The following is a 21,155-nucleotide window of genomic DNA, read 5'->3' on the forward strand; positions in this document are numbered from 1 at the left end:
ACTGGCTTTTTAACTTCCCAGTGATGAAAAGCCAGTATTAATTTAGGCTACAGATTTCATTTGTTCCGAACAGGAAAAACAATATAAATCACTTTTAGAGTGATTAGAGAGAGGGTTGGATTAATCCAGGCCTGATTAGGGCATTATGCTGGCTTGTTATGGACACACAGGGTGACTGACGGTAATTACTGTCTGTAATAGGAGAGCACACACTCAGTCAAGGCATGAGCCACGGCACGGTGTGTGTGTGTGTACGAATCTGTGTGTGAGTATGTACTGCATGTGTGAGCGTAGTTTGACTGAAACCAAGGGCTGATGATGTTTGCTTTTTCACCAATTACACGTTGAAATATTACAAAGCCTGCGTGCGATTGGAGCACGAGCGGAGAGCAGCCCTGTGTGAGAGACACACGGAGATATCCAGAGGGCTATGCAGAGAGGGAGAGGCGAAAGAGCCATGGCTTTGTTTATGATTATTGATATCCTTAGACAAACATATTCACCCGGATAATAAAAACAGATGGCAGAGTAGGTAAGGCAAATATTAGCCTGCGGAAAATTAGAGAGGTGCTAAATCAGCAAATCGAAACCTCAATGTGCGCGACAGACATACACACACTCGAGTCTAATCCATACGCATAATATAGACAACATCTGAGTGGAATTCCTCCCTCGACAAAAAAATCACTGTAGCACTTTGAATTAAAGGATATCCTGATGCTCTTATCACCTCGGCGCAAAAATAAAAGTCAAATATATACAAATCTAGAGTAATATGTTGTATTCTTTCCAGCCTGCATTAATATCAAAGGTGTCTTGATTGCACTAGAAAGCATATAGAGCAGATTCAGCAAAGCCCCCATATGCCAATATTGTCTTTATTACGGGGAATTTCCTGCAGGTGTAAAGCTAAATATATTTTATGGTTTGGAAGCAGACATAAGGCACCCAATGGGATGTGTCCCGTTAAAAGGCATGGAAAATAAGTATGCATATTTAGCAGAAGGCTGCACATCTCTCCTCCCAGAGCACTCCGTCTCCCTCCTCCATGCTCCTTCTCTCCCCCTCTCCTCTCTTTCTTTATGGCGGCAATTGTTCCTTTTCATCACATCATTGGTTGAAAGAGAACTTTAACACGCCGTTGGCTCAGCAAGAGCTCCACATGATTCGATAGGCTGAGAGGCCCCTTCGCCCCCCCCCACCCCTACCCCCACCCACCATCGGTCCCTTTGGGCTGTAAAACAACAGTCTAGAAGCTTGTTTTATGAGTGCACGCCTCTGCTCTTTGCATGTTTATGTCAAACATTTGGAACAAATGGCGTCCATTGGCTGGAACAACACAGATAAATCTAGTCAATTCACAGGCAAGGAGAGCAGCACGCGGGCCACTGAGAAAGTGGCCCACTTGATGGCTGACGAAGAGGAGTGCTGGCATTATTCAATTAATACCTGAAAGGGGTATATTTTATGCAGCATTTACGAAAGCATCCGCTAGTTCGCCGCGAGCATGGCACGCACAAACGCGCACACGCACAAACGCAGGGGGCTTGTGTTTGCATCCTGGGAAAAGACTGGACTCCCCTTCCATTTTGCCAAATCAAATATACAGTGAGAGCAAGCTAAAAGGCACTTTCAATCAGCCGCTCTGGGTCTGTCTGTCAATCTGGGAACAACAACAATCTAGCCTACTTGGAGTGGTCTAGTCAACATCCATTCCCCAATAAATTCAATCAGTGATGCTTTGTGTGTGTGTGAGTGTGTGTGTGTATGTGTGTGTGTGTGTGTGTGTGTGTGTGCGTGTGTGTGTGTGTGTGTGTGCGTGTGCGTGCCTGCGTGTGCGAGTCGCATGTTATGTGTGTCTACATGCAAGTGTTTATGAAAGAAGCAAGACAAGACAGAATTGTCTTGGAACAACGACAGCATCGTTTTAAAGTGACAACTGAATGTATAGAGGATGTTGAATATGCAAGGAAAACAGAGACAGACACATCCAGGTTGGGAAATACAGAAGATGCAGAAGTGAATACAATTTTGCTTTGAGCGGAATCCGGTAGCTCATTCAAAGCGACAATGGGAATCTCAAGCTCACCAAATAATCTTAGAAAGCCAAGTAGCAGAGTTAACAGGCCCGAGCTAATGACATTGACGTGGAGGGCTGCACGCTGGAGTGATTGTCTGACTGTTTGAGACCCGAAAGCAGCACTAGCGAGCTCATCATGGACCCGCACTCTCATTATTTGGCCACAAATGGAAATGCAAATCGCTCGCTTTGCTGCGGACGCCTCAAATTTATTAAACTAAAAGGTTTAATTTCCATTTTTCTCTGCATCAGCTTTATTTATAAATGTCGTGCCCTATGAAGACCCTGTTATTTTCTCCCTCTCCTGCAGGCTCTTAACAAATCTGCTCATTAATATGGAAATGGAGAATCTTTTCCGGCGACAGAGCGCCGTTTCCCTCCGCGGTGTGTAATGTGCTCTGACTGGTCAACAGCGCAAACAAATTCACATGCATACACACACGCCATATATATGGCAAGCTATACATCACCACATATCTATACATATATATATATATACATATGTATATATCATACAGCATCTGTATCTCCATCCATAAAGTTCGATAAGAAAAAGTATTACCCTATGTGGTCGTACTAAATTTCCCAGCCCATTCAGACTACAGTCAGACTATTGCCAGAATGGCACCAGATGTTGCAGCATTAATAACCCATAATATCAAGTCCTGCTTATCCAACCTTTTCAGGGCCCTAAAATAACACTCATAGACCTTAATGAGATCATTATGCACAAGGTTCTTATTCAGGGCAATGATGATAATTGCATCTGTGGCTTTTAACACTTGGTCGTCATGTTGGCCAGCAAATTGCTCCTCTCTCCGTCTGTCTGCCTGTCTGTCTGTCTCTCTCTCTTTTTCTGTCTCTCTACAGTCAACAGTGGGGAGTGAACTATCGCACCTATCCACTCTGGTCTGCGACCTAATGAACATTTCTAAATGGCCATGACCAGCTGGTTAAGAGACTAATGTAGCAGCTATTAGCCAAAGCGGTTGTTTCCTCACAAAGTCATCTATGGAAAACAGCGAGCGAAAAGGCAGGAGAGAGTGGGCAAGGACAGACTTTGCTTTCACACTCTTCTTCTCCATATACACACACACACACTTATACAGTACATACGTACACACACACACACACACACACACACACTCACACACACACACAGCATGTTTATCTTTCACATTCTGCAGCAAACAAACCATGTGACGTATTCTCAACCCACAGTGCATTAGTGCTTATTAGGGCCTCAAGGTGTGTGTGTGTGTGTGTGTGTGTGTGTGTGTGTGTGTGTGTCTTATTAGGAAAATTCAGTTTCACTCAAGGTCTCAGCCCTGCGGTTGCAGACCACTGGCCATTGATTATTCATAGAGTCTGTGATTGGGTCCATTAATACAAGATTAGGGAAGGAACCGATGCTCATTTGTGTGTGTGTGTGTGTGTGTGTGTGTGTGTGTGTGTGTGTGTGTTTGCGGACAGGAGTTGAATTGTAATGAATCCACAGTTTGTGTTTATCTAGAGTCTATCAGCACAAAACATTATATAGGTACAGTGCATAAGGCGCACATTAGCAGGGTATGAAGGTGTTTAGTTACTTATTAACAAAAGCACATTTGCATAAGTTAAAGGTATTAAGTTAGAATACTGTAAAACCAAAGTAACAGGGTGCCTTTGTTTAAAAATGAGCAATAGGATTCAAACAAGAAAAATGAATAGTTTAACCTCCATCATTTACCACATACTGTTAGATTTCCACCTAATAGCATTTGTTCTTCAATTGAAACTTAATCTGAGTAAATGGTGCTTAAATGTTTAAATCACATTTACAGGCTGTCAACTGATGTGATGTTCTTCACATGGTCACCCTTTGTTTGAATGAAAATAAATTGACGGCAAATGAGGAAGGATTCTGCAGAGAGGGTTGAGGAGACATATTGGTTCGTAGCTCCCCCAAGTGGCCATTTTGGGCAACTAACGAGACCTCAAAGCCAATGTGGAAAAGCACACACACACACACACAAGCTCTCAGGGGGTCTGATACTTTTTATAAGGACAATTGAAATGAAATGATTTCAAATTGTCTGGGATTGCTGCTGAGAAAGAGGTCAGTGTCACAAATCATGAAATAAGCAGCATGCGCCTCTCCAGCTTGTTCTCATGGGCTAGACACCAACTGAACAGCTGATACTTCCGTATATCATCATCCTCATCATCATCATCATTATCATCATTAACATAATCATCAAGTGGAGGAGATTATTGTGGTGTTTGACCTACAGGAGCTCAAATACTGTGCAGCGTGCATACAACACATGTACAGTATACGTACTAAGGTTAAAAAAATAATAATAATTGAATAATTTTCTTTGTTATATTTTAGTCAACCTCACAGACCATGTGAGGTTTGCCTTTTGGTTCCCATTGTGTTTTGGGGGTGGTATAATTTGTAGAAATATTCCTTTCAGTGTACAGTTAAAAAAGATTCTGATCCTGAGGGGGAAAAAAACAGAGATGGTAAAAGAAAGCAGCTATACCTTTAAATTCGGGTTCACATCTTTGGGAACATAAACAGTAAAAAGTATAAAACTATTTCATTCACAGCACCATATTGAGTCCAGGCATGCATGGATTCAGAAGTGTCCAGAGCTTAATTGCAATTATTCAATGTAAAAATACTCCATAAAAATGTAGGCTAATAAAATATCAAGTGCCTCTAGTGTATTGTGTATTGAATTAGTATTAGTGTTGGACATCACTATTAAAGAAATGCATCATAATTTGTAAGCTCACCATATTTTTCATATCTGAACCCTCAATATAAATATTCAAACTAATTGGAGCTGTCCAATAAATGTAGTACAAAAAATACTATATTCCCTCTGAAATGTAGGAGAGTATAAGTATACAGTAGCATACGAATGGAAATACCTAAATAAGTTACAAATACTTTAAAATTGTACTCAATGCTGGAACCAACTGGGCAAAGTGAGCAACTGCAGGGACCCCCATATTCCCCTGAAGTTGTTTTTTGGCAATGTGCATAACTGCATATTTGTTAGATTTGCACCACTTAAGTACAATATCAAGTAAAGCGGTTCCTGTGTTATTAAACAATCATGTAGCCCTGTCCTAACGAGTGGCCCTGTGTTGTGTATATATCTGTTTAATGATATTACTATAAAAACCTAGTAACCTAGAGTTTCTTTATGTCTCTGGGTGCTGTGTAAAACCATTCACAGATGGTGGGGAAAGGTCAACACATTTAACTTGGCCATGTCTCAAATGAAAATGATGAGCGAACTTATTTCTGTCATTTGAATATAATCGTCAGAGTTCATGTCTCAAATATTTAAAAAACAAGATGTTCTATGTGATACACCAGAGACTAAAAGGGCAGATGCTCCTCATCCCAGTGCACTATACCGGTGTGCCGGTTCAGATGTGGCTACTGTGGTATTACTGTGGTATTACTGTGGTATTACCTTTCAGACGGTATGCTGTCCACGGTGCTGAAGCAGTGACGTAGGACGGTGCTGAAGCAGTGACGTAGGACGCTGCTGCTCATCACGCATCCTCTCCTGCCATTTTTGTGCTACTGGCTAGCTTGCTAAGCAAGGGGTCTCCATCAGCAGGAGGCGGAGAAGACTGCAGGCAAGCAGAGAGAGGCAGTCAAGTCAAGAGACTGAACCTTCCCTGGTTACTCGGGAAGCTCTTCCACACAGGAAAACGTTATTAGAAAGGCTGTACAATGTCCGACTTTGACAGCAACCCGTTTGCAGACCCGGACTTCAGCAACCCCTTTCAGGTAGCTTACTGAGCTAACGTTAGCTAACGTACACTTAAGAGCCCAATGAGGCCAGTCTTACTTTAGCATCCCTGCTAAATGTCTTAGCTAGTAGCTAACTTGACAGCTAGCGTTAGCAAGAGCTTTTCCTTACTGTACTACTATGTAGCCGGAGGAGCTAACTGTCGTTCACATCATCTACTATATCATAGATACATTATATGGTTATTCACTTTGTTAATGAATATGTGAAGAATTAGTTAGCACGTTGTTACCGAGGATGTTTGTTTTCAACGTTGCAATTACGGTTATGCCAACTAAGAACAAAAACACATGATGCTAGCTGTCTAGCTCTGCCCGTCAGTAAACACTGCTAGCTTGCTAAATAAGTTAGCTAACCAACTGATGCTAGCATCGGATAGGTCCGCTGTGTACAGTTATCTCGCTGGGACGCCAGTTTTAAACGTGCTACTGGATTTGTAGCTATATTGTTACAGCAGTGGTCCAAAATAAACTTAACTTTAGATAGGTTAATTTAATACATTCCACGCACAAACGTTGCACACAATACTGACATTAAAATTGTTTAGAAACATTAGCTTCTTACTCATCATAGACATCCTCAGTAAAGATAATGCTAGTTTGTTTTTTATTGTTGGCTAGATGCAGGCAACACGCTGTTTATATGTGCTACAGCTGTGTTCAGAAGAATTCATTCTCCCTTGTAAACTATTTTACCTTCTACCATTGCCAGGGGCTGCCAACAGTCTGCTAGTTTTCATCCTAACAAGACACCTGAGTGGGTGATTTAAATGTTAAGTCCCTCCCTGTTGTGAAGTGGAGCTTCTAAAGACGACCAACACACGTCTGGTTTTTTACGGAACACTTTTACTGTCTGAAACTGCGGTATAACAACTGTTACAGTAAACAGAGCGCACTCTTGCACCCGACATCTAGGTTTTTCCTTATCATCATCATCGTTAGCATCAATAATACACGTACCATGCTACTTCTCGCTTCTCAAAGTAAAAGCACTTCCTGTTTCATGCTCTTCACAATAAAAGCAAACATGCAATCAAACAATTTACAACACTCCCCTATACTAGCAGGTGTGTTAATCAGTGGGTGGAGACTTGGATGGGACGAAAACCTGTAAACTGTTGGCTCCTTATGGCACATTGTGGGCCACCATAGACTAACATGGACTGTCTTGTAAGCATGTTATGAGTGGCATTTTCCAGTTCCCCTTCTCCTGATCCCATTCACAGTGCTTCAAATGGCCGCAATAACAGGAAAGGCCATGCCACATATAGTAATATTAGCATTTATATTGTGCTGCATGTACATCCAGCCCTCTGTTTCCACCTTACCTGTTGTCAACACAACAATAATAACTGGTTAGAACATAGTAATAAATAGACCCAGAGAATGGTCAGCTCTGGTTTTTAATGCAACCGATAGCTAACAACTACTAATATGTTCTTGTGGTTGTAGCTTTTAACCCCTTAAAACGCTTTATGGTCGTCTCTGTCCCGTAGGATCCCTCGGTGACGCAGGTGACCCGGTCTGCCCCTCCTGGTGGTCTGGAGGAGTATAACCCCTTCACAGACGCCAGAACGGTCAGCTTAACTAAGCGCCATCGATGAGTGCGCGCATGCATGTGTTTGTGTGCATTTGAGTCACTGACCTCATTTTATCCACTCTCCTCTTTCCCTCTTCCTCCACTTCTCAGTCACAAAGGATTTCAGCGACAAAATATGACTGTGACCTAATTACAGTTTTGATTCAGGGTCTGTCTTTTTGATTGCACAAATATTAATATGGTAGGTCTATGCTGGTTTACAGGAGGCCCCTGGGAATGCCCCCAAAGCTACTCCTGCCCCGTCACAGCAGAACACACAACCTGCCATCATGAAGCCCACAGAAGAGCCGCCGGCTTACTCGCAGCAACAGACTCAGGTACTACACACAGAACATGTTTTTTATATTGAATCATATGTAGTTTTATAGCACATATACAGATACTCTCTGTCTTTGTTTCCGGTTCACGTTTCCGCTTGTCCTTCACATACTCATCTGATTTCTGATGGCCCAACAGCAGCGTAATGAGGTACTGTCTTCCATCCCCTTCATGTCACTGTCTTGAATAGTGATAATTCCTTCACTTTCCCCACTTGGAGCTTTCCTCTTGCAGTGCAATATTAGAGCTAGTTTAGTGCTAACTGAAGAAGACAAGTGTGTTAACAACAGTAGCTGATTGCTTTTCCTGTTGGAACACCTTTCTTTTCCCTTCTCAAACTAGCAAAAAAAAATACCTTCATTACTCCCCTGATTGGATATCATAACTCCTGTCGAATGTTGGATGGTGAATTTTAAGAGCATTTCCGTGTCTGTGTTAGGACCAAGCGCGCGTTCAGGCTGAGTTGTTGAGAAGGCAGGAGGAGCTGGAGAAGAAAGCGGCAGAGCTCGATCGGCGGGAGAGAGAGTTGCAGTCCCACGGGGCCGCGGGAGGTCAGATAAAAAAGATAATTGTATTGATATGTTTTTTTTATTGGCAGTGTTCCGTAAATCAGTCTTTTGTTCTGATTCTTGCGCACACTTTGATATAGGTATGCTTCAAAAGTATATCAACTAAGTGGTAAAAACTCTGACACTATACATCATCTAAACGCTGTTCCCATTGTCCACACAGGGCGTAAGAACAACTGGCCTCCCCTGCCAGAGAAGTTCCCCGCTGGCCCGTGTTTCTACCATGATATAGCGGTGGATATTCCTGTAGAGTTCCAAAAGACCGTCAAGATCATGTACAACCTTTGGATGTGTAAGTGGATCGTCTCACACACCTCCTGTGCCCATGAATATTATGTCATTTACTTTAATTCTCACACATTCCCGTCACACATGGGTTCATAAGACGAGCCCACATATCGCACCGCAGGAGAAGCCACCTGAATCATCAAATAATATGCAGAGTCAGTTTGTCATCAGACACACTTGTCGGCTCGTTTACCACATTAGAAAACAAAGAGATTTTTATTTGCTTTGCCGATCACACATTATAGTTTCCTGTGTTCTTGTACTGAAATGACACGTAAAGTTCTTTATTTTGTTGTTGTTGTTTTCTTTCTAACAGTTCATGCAGGCACGCTCTTTGTGAACATGTTCGGCTGCCTGGCCTGGTTCTGCGTGGATGCGTCTCGCGGTGTAGATTTCGGCCTGGCACTGCTGTGGTTCCTGCTGTTTACGCCCTGTTCTTTCGTCTGCTGGTACAGACCGCTTTACGGGGCTTTCAGGTAAGCAGATGCATGAAAGAAATCCCACCGCGTTCTGAAAGCAGAAAGACGCAGAAACACGTCTCTGTGGACAAGCATTGTGTTCTGATAGGGCAAAAGTAAAAAGAGGCGGCCAGTTGACTTTGAAAATGCTGACATTTCTTGAGGTTGTAGAAGCTCAAACTTATCCTCCTCTCCTTTTCTAACCCTACACTTGCTAATCCCACCCCCCCAAAAAAATGCCATATGGGAAGAGAGTGCTAAGGAAAGACATGGATAAAGGCAGACTTTCACAGGGGAATTCACCTGCTATTGCCCTCACATTGCCCTCTCACTACCTTGTTCTCTGTCTCCACAACAGGAGTGACAGTTCATTCCGCTTCTTTGTCTTCTTCTTCATCTATATCTGTCAGTTTGGGGTTCACGTTCTACAATCTATTGGCATCACTGGCTGGGGAACGTGGTGAGTGTTTTTGAGCTTTTACTGTGTCTGTGCCTCGACGAGTCCTCACTGACAACTCCCGTCGCCGTTGTTTTGTTTTTGCCAGCGGTTGGATCGCAGCCTTAACCGGCCTGAACACCAGCATCCCGGTGGGGATCATCATGTTACTGATTTCGGCTCTCTTCACCGCACTGTCGGTGGGCTCGCTCATTATGTTTAAAAAGGTACGGTAGGACTCCATGCCCGAGGCCTTGCGGTAGATTTAAATCACTTGTCTTGACTCCAGCTCATTTTTCTTTTCTCCTGCTCTCTACAGGTGCACGCACTCTATCGCACCACCGGTGCTAGCTTCGAGAAGGCTCAGCAGGAGTTCGCAACCGGGGTCATGTCCAACAAGACCGTTCAGACAGCGGCTGCCAACGCTGCAGCTAATGCTGCGACCAATGCTGCCCGCGGGGCGTTCAAACCTCAGCCATAAACTGACGCTATCATACACAGGCATACAAATATACACACACACACACACACACACACACACACAAAACACTCAAAAGTTGGGGATGCACAACTCTGGCCCCCCGCAGGCTCTCAGATCAAATTGATTCTATTCATGAACGCTGTCCTGCCAAGTTCGCGCTGCACAGGATGTGCAAAGAGTCAGAGGCCAGAAATAACAGAAACGTTAGTCAGATAAAGTAACCAGAGTTGTCCACCTTCACTTAAAATCAAGTTTCCCCTCCGACATTCTTCCTGTCTGCTTCTCAGTCAGATGTCTGCTCACATCCACCAAGTGACTCGAGGCGTTCCCTGTAGTGTGCGGGATTTCATCTCACTCGCTCCTTCACTCCCCCCCCCCCCGCTCTAAGGCAGAGGAACCAGTTCTAGCATACCTGCCTGGTTCATACGGTATAGAGTTATGAAAAGTGATAATCCGATCATGGTGTTTTTGCACATAGGTATGTTTTCTTGGTCACATGCCCAAAGTACAGTGTAAGTTTGCCCTCCGTGCGAATGTGTACTTCACTTTAAGAGAATCGAGGCTCTGACTTTTAAAAGATTTTTTATCCAGAGCTTGGTCATTTAAATCTGAAGCGTAAATTGTTCCTTGTCCTACATCTGTGCTTCTATTCTGAGACAGACACCATTCCGGTAGTTCCTGTAAGTAGAAATATGTCGGTTCGTTCTTATTTTAGGACCCGCCTGCAGCCCCCCCAGCAGTGCTCCAGTGGCACCTGTCGGTTGAGCAACTGTTCCCACTTTGTGTGCTACTCTGATTGACAACGCGGGCTGAGCCAGCATCTCTGTGGTTTGCTACGATTTGACAGCATGACGACGACACGCATGTTTAGCACACTCGAGTTAGTAGCTGGTTTTGGGGGGGGGGGGAACCCAAAAGAGTTTGAGAAATATTCGCATTTTCCTTTATGTATGTATGACATTAACAGACTACTATGTGGCATCATCTCAGTTGTTTTTGTAGCCCGTCACTGTTGGTTTGAAACTTAACGCTGCTGTGAATCTGAGAGCCGCTGGGTCCTAGCTTCCTGTTGAAAAGGGACGCATACCATTCATTCATAGGGAGAGAAGCGGCCTGCCTTTTCTCACAGAAGATGACCTGGACAGTGGTAAAGCTCTGCTTTTTCTAGAGATTAACCTGCATACATGAAATAGAAAGAATGTGCAAATGACAGACTAACCAGTCCATTTTCACAGACAGACAAAGTCAGCCCATTTGTTTTTCCTCTCGTCAGTATGGGATCACTGGCACCACACGTTTCACAGCCAAAATGAGCATCGAGATAACAGAGGATTGAACGTGATGCACATTCGTTAATTATATATAATAATAACAGTGTTACTCAGAACCAAGTTGTACAGACTACTGTCACTGGGGTGAAATATGGAACGTGGGTTACATTTGTGTCGTGCTCCAGCGCCCCTCGTAGTGTCGGCGAGTGTGGAGATGTGCGTGATAGATGACTGACGATTAGCTGCTGTTATTACAAATGTATGGACTGAACTCTGCAGAGGTTTAAATACTCCTGCGAGTGTGAAGGTCAGTAATCGGTCATGAAGTAAGCCTACATCTTTGGCAGTATTGTTTGGAAATACTTGGGTTTTAAAATCCATTGCACATTTCTTGTTTGACGTTGACCTTTTGGCGCAAAAGACAAACATGTTTTTATTTATGGTGTAATTTAACGTCGTTTTCATTTCAAATTAGTTTGCTTTGATTTGACATTATGTGTTATGTTTTGTGTGGTTTTATAATGACGTGATCATAGCATCAGCTAGATTGATAAGTGATCCATGACTTTGCGACTTGACCCTGCAAGACGTGCACGTGTATGGATGAGGATGTGGTATGAAATTCCCCCCAAAAAAATCTCCCTCAAGTGTTATTCTGTCCTGAAAAGCTGTGAGAAATCTACCAAATGTCCATATAGATTTTTTATTTTTTTTTTATTAGTCTTAGTTTGTGATGTGCTCCCTTGCCATGTTTTACTTTAAGATTAGTTTACTTTGCTCCAAACACCCACACGATTCCCATGTATCCATAGTTTTGAACAGCTGTTAAATGAAGCCATGCCACCGTGGGTAATTACTTGATGTATTTGGCCGAGCTGGTCCGCAGTACGGAAGTTTGCCGACACAAAACGGTGTTTTTTGACCTGTGACCACGTTGTTTCACTGAATCAGAGGAGAAACTCCTTCAAAAAGGGACACTTGTATATTTTGTAAAGTTGAAAATTTGATCCCCATTATCAGTCACATGTAAAAAGGAAAACGTAACGCACTCTTGTCTGGCCTTCGTTGCATGTGAAATAGTTTGAGTTTTGTATATTTATGGTATTAACATGAAATAAAATTTGAAAGAAATATTGGTTTCAGAAACTTAATTGTCATCAGTGTATTACTGTCAAAAAACTACTTCAACAAAACCTTTCACAGAGAAATTGTTCAGTGTCTCCCAGCCTTGAGAACCTTTAACATGAAGCCACGTCTATTCATGAAGCCCCCCTAAAATGTTTTTCAGCATCTTTTTTGGTGATGTCATTAAATTATACTATTGTTTCTCACATGGACAAGTTATTTATAACTCTAACATGCTGCATATGTGCGTGCGTTCTGGTTTGTATGTTTTCTCCCCCTTCAAATTACAATCCTGCTCATAATAAAACAAGTAAACAACTCAAAAGTTGACACTGTCAGGTCCATTCTCCATCCATTGTGTGCGGTCCCTTTAAGAATTAGGATTTGGGAGTGACGCGGATATGAAAGCTAGTTTATCCGTCTTTCCTTTACAAGCAGGACAATTATTTCTCTCTTTATTTGAGAAAAATTCATATTTGTGTTGTCAAATTTCACTATGACCCTGAAATTCTGTCTCTTGTGTTATCATATACTGAATGGCCGCAAGCAAAACTACAGAGCACTCTCTCTGATTGAACCAATCTATGAACTGTCTGAAACAATGGATATCAGCGGCCCCCAAAATAATTGCTGCGCTATATATATATATATATATATATATATATATATAAATATATATATATATAATCTCTCTCTCCAGCAGAGACGGGTTGTGTAATGTTTACAACTCATAGCTGTACTGAATGGTAATAGAGCACTGAAAGATAAAATAAAAATAACTCTAGTATAATTAAAATTAAAATATATTATATTTAAGAGAAAATAATTAATATTTCTCTCGTGTGATTGGCCTGTCTTGACCAATCACACGCACGCACCTGCGCGTCCCTAAATGCCATGGAAAAGACCCGACCAAGGCCGTTCAGAACTTTCTGATCCTCACTCTGCACTTGGACTTGAACAGGAGCAGAACACCTCTTGAGCTGAACACCTCTTGGACATCCATACCGTGGAGAGCCGACTCTTTGAGTTTTTAAACTTCTGGAGAAAAGCTACTTGATACGAATCTTTTGGAGAACTAAACTACTGGATCACTACTATCGTGGACAACAGGAGAGCCGGAAAAAGGCCCTCGGTCGCCTGCCGATCGAGGAGGAGCACCTGCTGAGGAGAACACCTGCTGAGGAGAGCGGGCTGTGACTTGGATGATAACTTGGACCCTAACCCTAACCCTAACCCGTTCAGGTAAGACAACTTTTAGATTTATTTTAGGATTTTTCAGTTTGATACATCCCCTTAAATCCTTAAAAGTGTTCTCAGTTTAGAAATCAGGGAAACTTTTTGAGTTTAAAGGTGAACAGTTCACACTAGTATATTATCAGGCCTGTTGGGAAAAAAAGAAACACCGGCCGGCGTTGAATATACACCTGTCGGCGTTAAACACCGGCCGGCGAAATAAACACTGGCTGGCAATAACGGAACACCGGCCGGCGTTAACGGCGGCGCAGGCCGGCAAACAGAGCACCGGGCTGAATCTCTCCTTAAAACAAGCTGTGCTGGAAGCAGAGCAACAGAGGAAGACAGGAGCTGTGCAATGAAAAAATAAGATAAAGGGAAAAAAAATATTAAATTATAAAATAGCCATAACTTTGTGATTCTGTTTACCACCACTGGTAAAATGATTATTTGAGTGGCAGAATATGGAATGTGTTCACAATGTGGTTTGAAGGCATCCAATCTTCCTATTTTAAAATTTGAATTTATATTTCTGAACATTAATTTCAATTAATTAATTATTATCATTATTATAATTTTTTGTAACACTGCTGTAGTTTATTTCAAAATGATCATATAGAACTTACCAACACTGGAGAGGCACAGATGATAACAAAATAAGGAACTACATAGAAAACAACTTCAAGGTATATTTGTGTTTTTACTTTGCAACAAACCGAAGTAGAGGTAAAAGAGTACTGTCAGGTACATACTGTTGGCCTAAATAGGTCATTGAAAAATTTGAGATGATGAAATTATGATATGACGAGGTCATCTTGTCATATTACAGTTACTGATAGGTCTGTCGTTCAAATGTTTAAGCAGCCAAAAGAACACATTCCCCAATACTCAAATTCTGAGAGAGCTCAGTGACAAAATAGATTTCTGTGTGATCACTGGGTTATGATTGATGCTTGGTATGCATTTCAAAAACTTCACGCTAGACACTCGCAGTTCAGTTAACATCACTTCACCATGTTGCCTTCAGGGGCTTTGGCTCAGGAAACCCTACTTGGCTGACAAAATATAGTAAGCGACTTATTATCCCGACAAGGAGAGAAGAGAAGAAAATTATAATTAGTGTTTTTGTTTTTTTTGACTGTATAGTAGCTAGCATACTGTATATTAAAGGCCAAATGTTGCCCTTAAAAAAACAAACCAATGCCTGGGAGCATATAAAAAGACATTACTAAAAAGAGGGCTCAGTCGAAAGTCATGTCAATATGTGATTCTTTATTTCAAGTTTGGTTTTGGTGCAGAATAGGTGAATCATTATTTTAAGACTATCTGATGCCAGGAAACACAAAGCCACAGGTGTTGGCGATAGCAGACCGTATGGCCCCATTATAACTGAACTGGGGAAATGTATTGGTCTGAGATATATATATATATATATATATATATATATATATATATATATATATATATATATATATATATATATATATATATATATATATATATATATATATATATATATATATATATATATATATATATATATATATATATATATATATATATATATATATATATATATATATATATATATATAGCCAGGAATGCTGACCTGGTCACAAGTCAGGCCAGATGCAATATGTACGGGAATATCGTTTTATGAAAGTGATTTTGCCACTGACCTGCAAGCATCCACAGTAATGAAAGTATTGTGTCTCACACACAACTTGAAACAAAATGTAGACCAAGTATAAAATACTCAAATTCAGTTTATCCGTGTAGTTAATCTCAACGTTTGTAATGTTACCGGACTTAAAGCGGTATTTCAGGTTCACAACCGGTCTACCTGAGCTCCTGTTGGTCCGTTTATATACAAAACTTTATAAGCTGTGATATCAAATAGCTTTTGCGGCTCCAGACAAATTTTATTTGGTGGAAAATGGAGCAAAATGGCTCTTTGGATAGTAAAGGTTGCCGACCCCTGCACCAGTGGAAGTGGAAAGTAGTTTTGTGTTATCTTCTTTCCATCACTAGGTGTCAGTGTTTCCTCAGGAGGTTTGGTTTTAACAGGAAAGACGCATGAAAGAAGGATCTTGTCAGAGTAAAAAGGTTTTACATACGAATCACAGACAGAATTGCTAAAGAAGGCCTGGTTTATTTGAGTACAAAGTACGGACTGTATCTTTCCTCACACACATGGAACTCTCATACATGCAGCATCATTCAATGTACCACGGATGCTGTTAACTCTTTTGTTAATGTAACAAAAACAGCGGACAGTCAACATCTTAATTTAAGCACAGACGGACCAGAAATGTCTCATCCTCTGGGTCCGCTCACTCTCGCAGCAAACACACTCCGGTTGAATTATTGCACATCTCATCTACAATGAATCAAAGCGGTCACGTGATTCTACATTTTACAGCGACTTAATGAAGCGCAGTTGGGAAAATAGGAAGCAAAGTGAAAATATCCGGTGATCTCCAAAAGTACTGAAAAAACACTCTTGACCCACTCTTTGTGTCTTGATCGTCTTTACAAAGCCAGATCTTGTCTGTACGGTGAGTCATAAGATAAACCACAATAAGATCCGGTGCAGCCTGCTTTTATCTCCCTGTGAGCAATATGAAAGTTGAGTTTCTGTCACACACTCTGCCAGTTAACAAGCTGCAGAAGGCTCGCAAACGATCCATTTAACAGGAGAACACTCCTTTTAAAAGGGAGCAATCCGCTAAGTGGCGCGTGTAAAGTCAGCTCGTCTTACTGTCCCGCTGTGCCGTACAATCAGAGCAAGTGGACATTTAGAAACCTCAAAAGTTCATGTCTGTCACACACTCCCACGCAAGCTGTTGTTGGGAGTCTTAGTGCACACATCTGGTAGTATTCAGTGGTTTGCTGTGGGAAATGAACAGTATAATGGCGTTACTAACCTACACACTGTTTGTCTGGCAGTGTTTAACCTGTCCACAAGAACGCTAACGACGCATCCACCACCAACTTCCTTGACTAATCTGCTGCTATTCCAGCACAGTGGTTTGTTTAAGGTGAGAATTAGTACAAACATAAAACAGTATCACGGTCAAAAAATTGGTCTACAGGCAAAGTCCATTGGCCTGCTGCTGTACCGCAGGCTGTTCAACCTGAAGCTGAACGATTTTTGTTACATCTTTTCAACAATCACTGATTTTTATCCAGGCTATCGTGAAGAAAATCACTCAGAGAAATGTCTGTCCTCCCTCCACTGAGATCTACAAGTGTCCTTACAAGAAGAAATGACACCGAGGAGGATTTCCGGGAGTTTCCTTAGAAGGTTTCTAAAGGCTCAGAGCAGGCAGATCAGACTCTTTCCCTCTTCGATCTCCTCTTGGACCTTATCGCTGGAGGTGGCGACCTCAGCTTGTGCGGACAAAACTGCGCACAGGAAGGATCCCAGCGTTCCTCCTATCGCCGTGTAGAACGCCCAGCCGAGGGAGCACAGAGCGGGCCTGAAGGGCAAGGCCTCGGGCCCGCAGTAGCCGATCACCTTCTCTGAACCCCAGCCGGCAGGGTACAGCATGAGGCCCACCATCAGCAACAGGCCTGCAGAGAGAGAGAGAGAGAGAGAGAGAGAGAGAGAGAGAGAGAGAGAGAGAGAGAGAGAGAGAGAGAGAGAGAGAGAGAGAGAGAGAGAGAGAGAGAGAGAGAGAGAGAGAGAGAGAGAGAGAGAGAGAGAGAGAGAGAGAGAGAGAGAGCAGACGAAGAGACGAGGGGTTTAGTCACGTAAACATCGGGGCAGAGGAAGCACAAACAGATCACAGAGCAGCTGGGAGCGCGGTGACTCAACTCTGGTGAAGAATACGTGTGTTTTTTCAGCTGACAAGTGTTTGATTTGCGATTCAAGTAAAAGCCCCATTTGACCGCTTCTGCAGTGATGTCACACAGTGATAGATTACCCGCTCGACAGACCTGTCCGGCCAAACACACCTGTGGGAGCTCATTGCTGTAGAAACATGCAGAAAGACGAGGTTTGGTTGGAATAGCCAACCTCCAACTAGGAAAAGTGCAATGGCACGCCACTAGGCGTTGCCAACTTGTAAAATCTGATATCTCAACTTGTAAACTCAACGTCAACAGAGGCATTCCCCAAAGGCTATGGCATGATTATAAAACATACAGTAATAGGCTTGCATGGGCGTGTAACCACTATAAACTGGGATTATTAGCATTAGCTTCGGTAGCAAGTGAAATGTAGCTGTTCAGCTCCAGGTGTTTGTCCACGGTTCTTCCCTGCTTCCCTGAAGGGGCTCGTTTTGTGGGAACTTCCAATTTCCTTCTCTTTCAACTGAGAACTTTGAACGTGTGAACCCAGAGGAAGCATGGCAATGAAAAAGAATGAGAGTAAATGTTTGGGTTTTTTAGGATGAAATCATTATATATACTTTTTAATATACTATATATATACTATATATTTTTTTCCAATTTTTATCAGACCACTATTTTGGTGAGATCATTAGCATTGTAGTGACAGAATTATGGTATGGTTATAAAAATACAATATATCGGTTAGTTAGGGATAACAATAAAGCATTGGTCTTGTGTTTTCACAGCCCACCAGCCTTTATTTAGACGGAGAAAGGCATTCAATGACTTTAAAGGGGACACATCACGCTCATTTTCAGGTTCATACTAGTATTTTGGGTTTCTACTAGAACACGTTTAAAAAACGCTTTATTTTTCTCATACTGTCCATCTGAATATAGCTTTATTCACCCTCCGTCTGAAACGCCCTGTTTCAGCGCCTGTCTCTTTAAATCCCTCTCCCGAAAAAGCCCAGTCTGCTGTGATTGGCCGCGTTCTAATGAGCCTACATGTGACATAGGAAGGGTATACAAATCTGAATAAATTGTTGAATCCCATGTTTTTTGATCCACAAAAAACTGACTGGGTCGTCTTATTGTATACCCAGTGTGTAGGTTGGTAGGTACTCCAGATAACCAAAGGTATGCGAACAAGCACTGAAAAAGTAATTTTTCATAATATTTTCAAAAGATATATTAGAAAATAAGAACTAATTAACTATAAAAATAAATTGCTGGGCAACGATTAAAATATTTAATTAATCACATTGTTATGGCAAAGTTCAATAATGAATTCAAAAGTAGTGTATTGCGCACTTTTATTTTAAAAGTACTGCTATATGAACAAAAGGGCAATAACATTTGGTTCACGAGATGCAGGTAGCATGTTTTATACTTAATGTGAATATAATTCATACTTTGTTGGCATCTTATTCTGAAAACCGGATGTTCGTCTGAAGAAACCGGATGTTGTCTCACGTTAATGTTTCCGCTAACTTTCAAAGTCCTTCGCTCGCTCCCGATCTGTGCCGTTTAAATACGTTTACCGTGAATTTCAGCATATAGGTGCACTAAAATGTAAGTGTCTGCTGAGTTGACCACGGAGATCTGAGTGTCTGCTGACTTTACCGCAGCGATGTCCAGTAGTCTCCAGGGAGAGCAACAGCTGGTGCAGCTTCTCTCTTTATTTCTGCCCCCCCCCCCCCTCGACCAGAAGCGGAAGTCACCTTTTCACCTTTTCTCTACGGCAACCCTGAAGGGACATCATATCTCCAATACAAAACGATAAACATGAGACAGTCTGTTACAATAATAGTAAATAAAAAATACTTACCTGTTTTTTTTTGTGTTTTTTTGTTGTTGTTTTTTAATTATTATTATTATTATAATTTTTTTCCCATCTCAAAAGGCTCAAGGACATACACACACACGTTCACACACACACACACACTAATTGTAGGCGTTAATTAATGAATGCGTTAACGCGATAATAACGCGTTAACTTGCCCAGCACTATAAATAATGTGAATTTTGAGTTCAATTTTTTTAAATTTACAATTAATATATATCACTGTGCTTTGGGGTGTCGGTTTGATTCAAGCTGGGGATCTTCGTTACATATCATCTCTGTCACTCTCTTCCGCTTTTTCCCATCTATCTTTAATGCACACAATCGAATAAAAAACAAAACTCAAAGAACATTCCATTTTGAGTGAAACTGATTCCTGAGTTAGTGTGTCAGATGTGCTTAACAAACACACAGTCATGATGTCTCACCTGCGATAGCCTGGAGCAGTCCGCAGATGTTAAATATGCTCTTCTTCATGATGCTCTGGAAGCACATGCTGAACACAGAGATACAGGCCACACCTCCCAGCACTAACGTCCCAGCTGCCAGAAACAACATGGCGGCCTGCCAGAAGCCGCTGGCCACTTCTCCAAACGTCCCGGCGTAGGGCCCGCAGCTCAGCACCACTCCCCGGGACCCGACGCGAAGGCAGCGGCTGTAGAGGCCGAGAGACGGCCGGTACCCCCCGGGGTCCACGTCCGCCCCGGAGTCCGACCGAGGGAATCCCAGCAGCCAGTCGGGGCTCATGTAGGCGATGAGCTCGGCAAAGGCCACCACGATGCTGAGCAGCGTCCACAGCATGGAGCGGCATGTTACAATAACATGGCACATGGCGTCAAGTCTGTCTGAGATGGCAACAACCAATGATTTAAAAAATCTTGAAGCCCTCTTAAAGTTTTAAGTTCCTTTCCCTTACAAACAGAAAGGTCCAGCAGATTCCTTCTTCTGATCCTATCCCCTCTGAGCAGATGTTTTCCCTCCTCTCAAGATTCTTTCCTCTTCCGAGGTAAGGTCCAGCTCTGGTCACGCCAAACAGCTACAGCGCACCGAAGCAGCTTCCCTCGGCCATGGCAGCATCTGTAAAGGCACACCCACAGACACAGAGACACACAAGAGGGTCAGAGACGCACAGAATCTGTATACATGTGATGTGGGAGTAACTGACGGGGGAAAGGGGGGAGAAAAGAGGGGTAAGAAGGCTGCACGGCGACTGGTTTCCCATCCACCATGAATCATCGAGCTCCCTTGTGTTCGCTCCAGGGGATGTTTAATTTGTACCATTGTCATCAAACAGACCCCAGATCTTCCCACAGAGCGCTACTTCACATTCACTATCAGCCAGCTGCGAGTGCAGCGTGAGCAACACTTCCAGATGTCCGTCGGAACAGTTAAGATGACTCAGACACTCACACACGAGTTCATACTGTCGTCACTCCGCTCACAGATCCCTGGGCCTTTGTGCGATCGGTTTCATCTTCACAATGACAGGAGCCTTGTGTATTTAGCGACCGAGCGGCTGTCAACACAGATCAGCGCAGATCAATTCATATTACAGTCTGAAAAAAAACTTTCAACAGCAATCCAAACCTCATTACAAATAACTTGTAACCTTTAACAGATGACATTTTCAGAGCTCTCAGTCCTGTGTGTGCATGTGCATCAATGTGTGTGTGTGTGTGTGTGTGTGTGTGTGTGTGTGTGTGTGTGTTTGAGCGAGCGTGTGTGAGTCTCAATCAAAGCGATTGCTGTGTCTATGTTTTGATTTCGTTGCCGTGGCCACACTGGCCTCGA

General features: G+C 42.4%; 2 protein-coding genes and 1 long non-coding RNA gene across 6 annotated transcripts in view; 1 reads left to right on the top strand and 2 right to left on the bottom strand.

The window, feature by feature from the left end:
• LOC142957350 (uncharacterized) overlaps positions 1–6,862 on the bottom strand; it is a 24,081-nt gene extending 17,219 nt beyond the window's left edge. Inside the window, exons 1-2 of the long non-coding RNA XR_012956103.1 lie at positions 6,597–6,862; positions 5,557–5,719 (exon numbers count right to left, since the gene is read on the bottom strand). This is a non-coding gene — a long non-coding RNA (uncharacterized LOC142957350). The remainder of the gene's footprint in view (positions 1–5,556; positions 5,720–6,596) is intronic.
• LOC142957349 (secretory carrier-associated membrane protein 1-like) lies at positions 5,655–12,452 on the top strand. 4 transcript variants are annotated; one of them, XM_076099105.1, is made up of 10 exons: positions 5,656–5,879; positions 7,397–7,477; positions 7,704–7,817; positions 7,957–7,968; positions 8,258–8,369; positions 8,551–8,679; positions 8,992–9,151; positions 9,492–9,593; positions 9,679–9,796; positions 9,889–12,452. In XM_076099105.1, the coding sequence occupies exons 1-10, from the start codon at positions 5,823–5,825 to the stop codon at positions 10,048–10,050; spliced, it is 1,047 nt and encodes a 348-aa protein (XP_075955220.1). In that variant the 5' UTR covers positions 5,656–5,822; the 3' UTR covers positions 10,051–12,452. The 4 variants fall into 4 exon arrangements, with proteins under 4 accessions (XP_075955222.1, XP_075955223.1, XP_075955220.1 ...); XM_076099107.1 differs by lacking the exon at positions 7,397–7,477 and having other exon boundaries at positions 5,655–5,879; XM_076099106.1 differs by lacking the exon at positions 7,957–7,968.
• Positions 12,453–17,001: 4,549 nt separating this feature from the next.
• Positions 17,002–20,195, bottom strand: LOC142957633 (LHFPL tetraspan subfamily member 2a protein-like). The gene is made up of 2 exons (XM_076099582.1): positions 19,793–20,195; positions 17,002–17,258 (listed from the first exon to the last, which is right to left on the bottom strand). Exons 1-2 carry the CDS (start codon positions 20,193–20,195, stop codon positions 17,002–17,004), a joined length of 660 nt encoding a protein of 219 aa, XP_075955697.1.
• Between the last annotated feature and the right edge of the window lie 960 nt (positions 20,196–21,155).

Source organism: Anarhichas minor, unplaced genomic scaffold, assembly GCF_050575085.1.
Source record: "Anarhichas minor isolate MPS153535 unplaced genomic scaffold, ASM5057508v1 ptg000025l, whole genome shotgun sequence".
Taxonomy (NCBI): Eukaryota; Metazoa; Chordata; class Actinopteri; order Perciformes; family Anarhichadidae; genus Anarhichas; species Anarhichas minor.

Excerpts from the sequence above, each read along its gene's own strand:
- LOC142957349 (XM_076099105.1), top strand. The coding sequence starts at position 5,823 with ATGTCCGACTTTGACAGCAACCCGTTTGCAGACCCGGACTTCAGCAAC. Across the intron at positions 7,478-7,703 it reads CCTTCACAGACGCCAGAACG|GAGGCCCCTGGGAATGCCCC; the intron begins GTCAGCTTAACT and ends GCTGGTTTACAG. Across the intron at positions 9,797-9,888 it reads CGCTCATTATGTTTAAAAAG|GTGCACGCACTCTATCGCAC; the intron begins GTACGGTAGGAC and ends TGCTCTCTACAG.
- LOC142957633 (XM_076099582.1), bottom strand. The coding sequence starts at position 20,195 with ATGTGCCATGTTATTGTAACATGCCGCTCCATGCTGTGGACGCTGCTC. Across the intron at positions 17,259-19,792 it reads ACTGCTCCAGGCTATCGCAG|GCCTGTTGCTGATGGTGGGC; the intron begins GTGAGACATCAT and ends CTCTCTCTGCAG.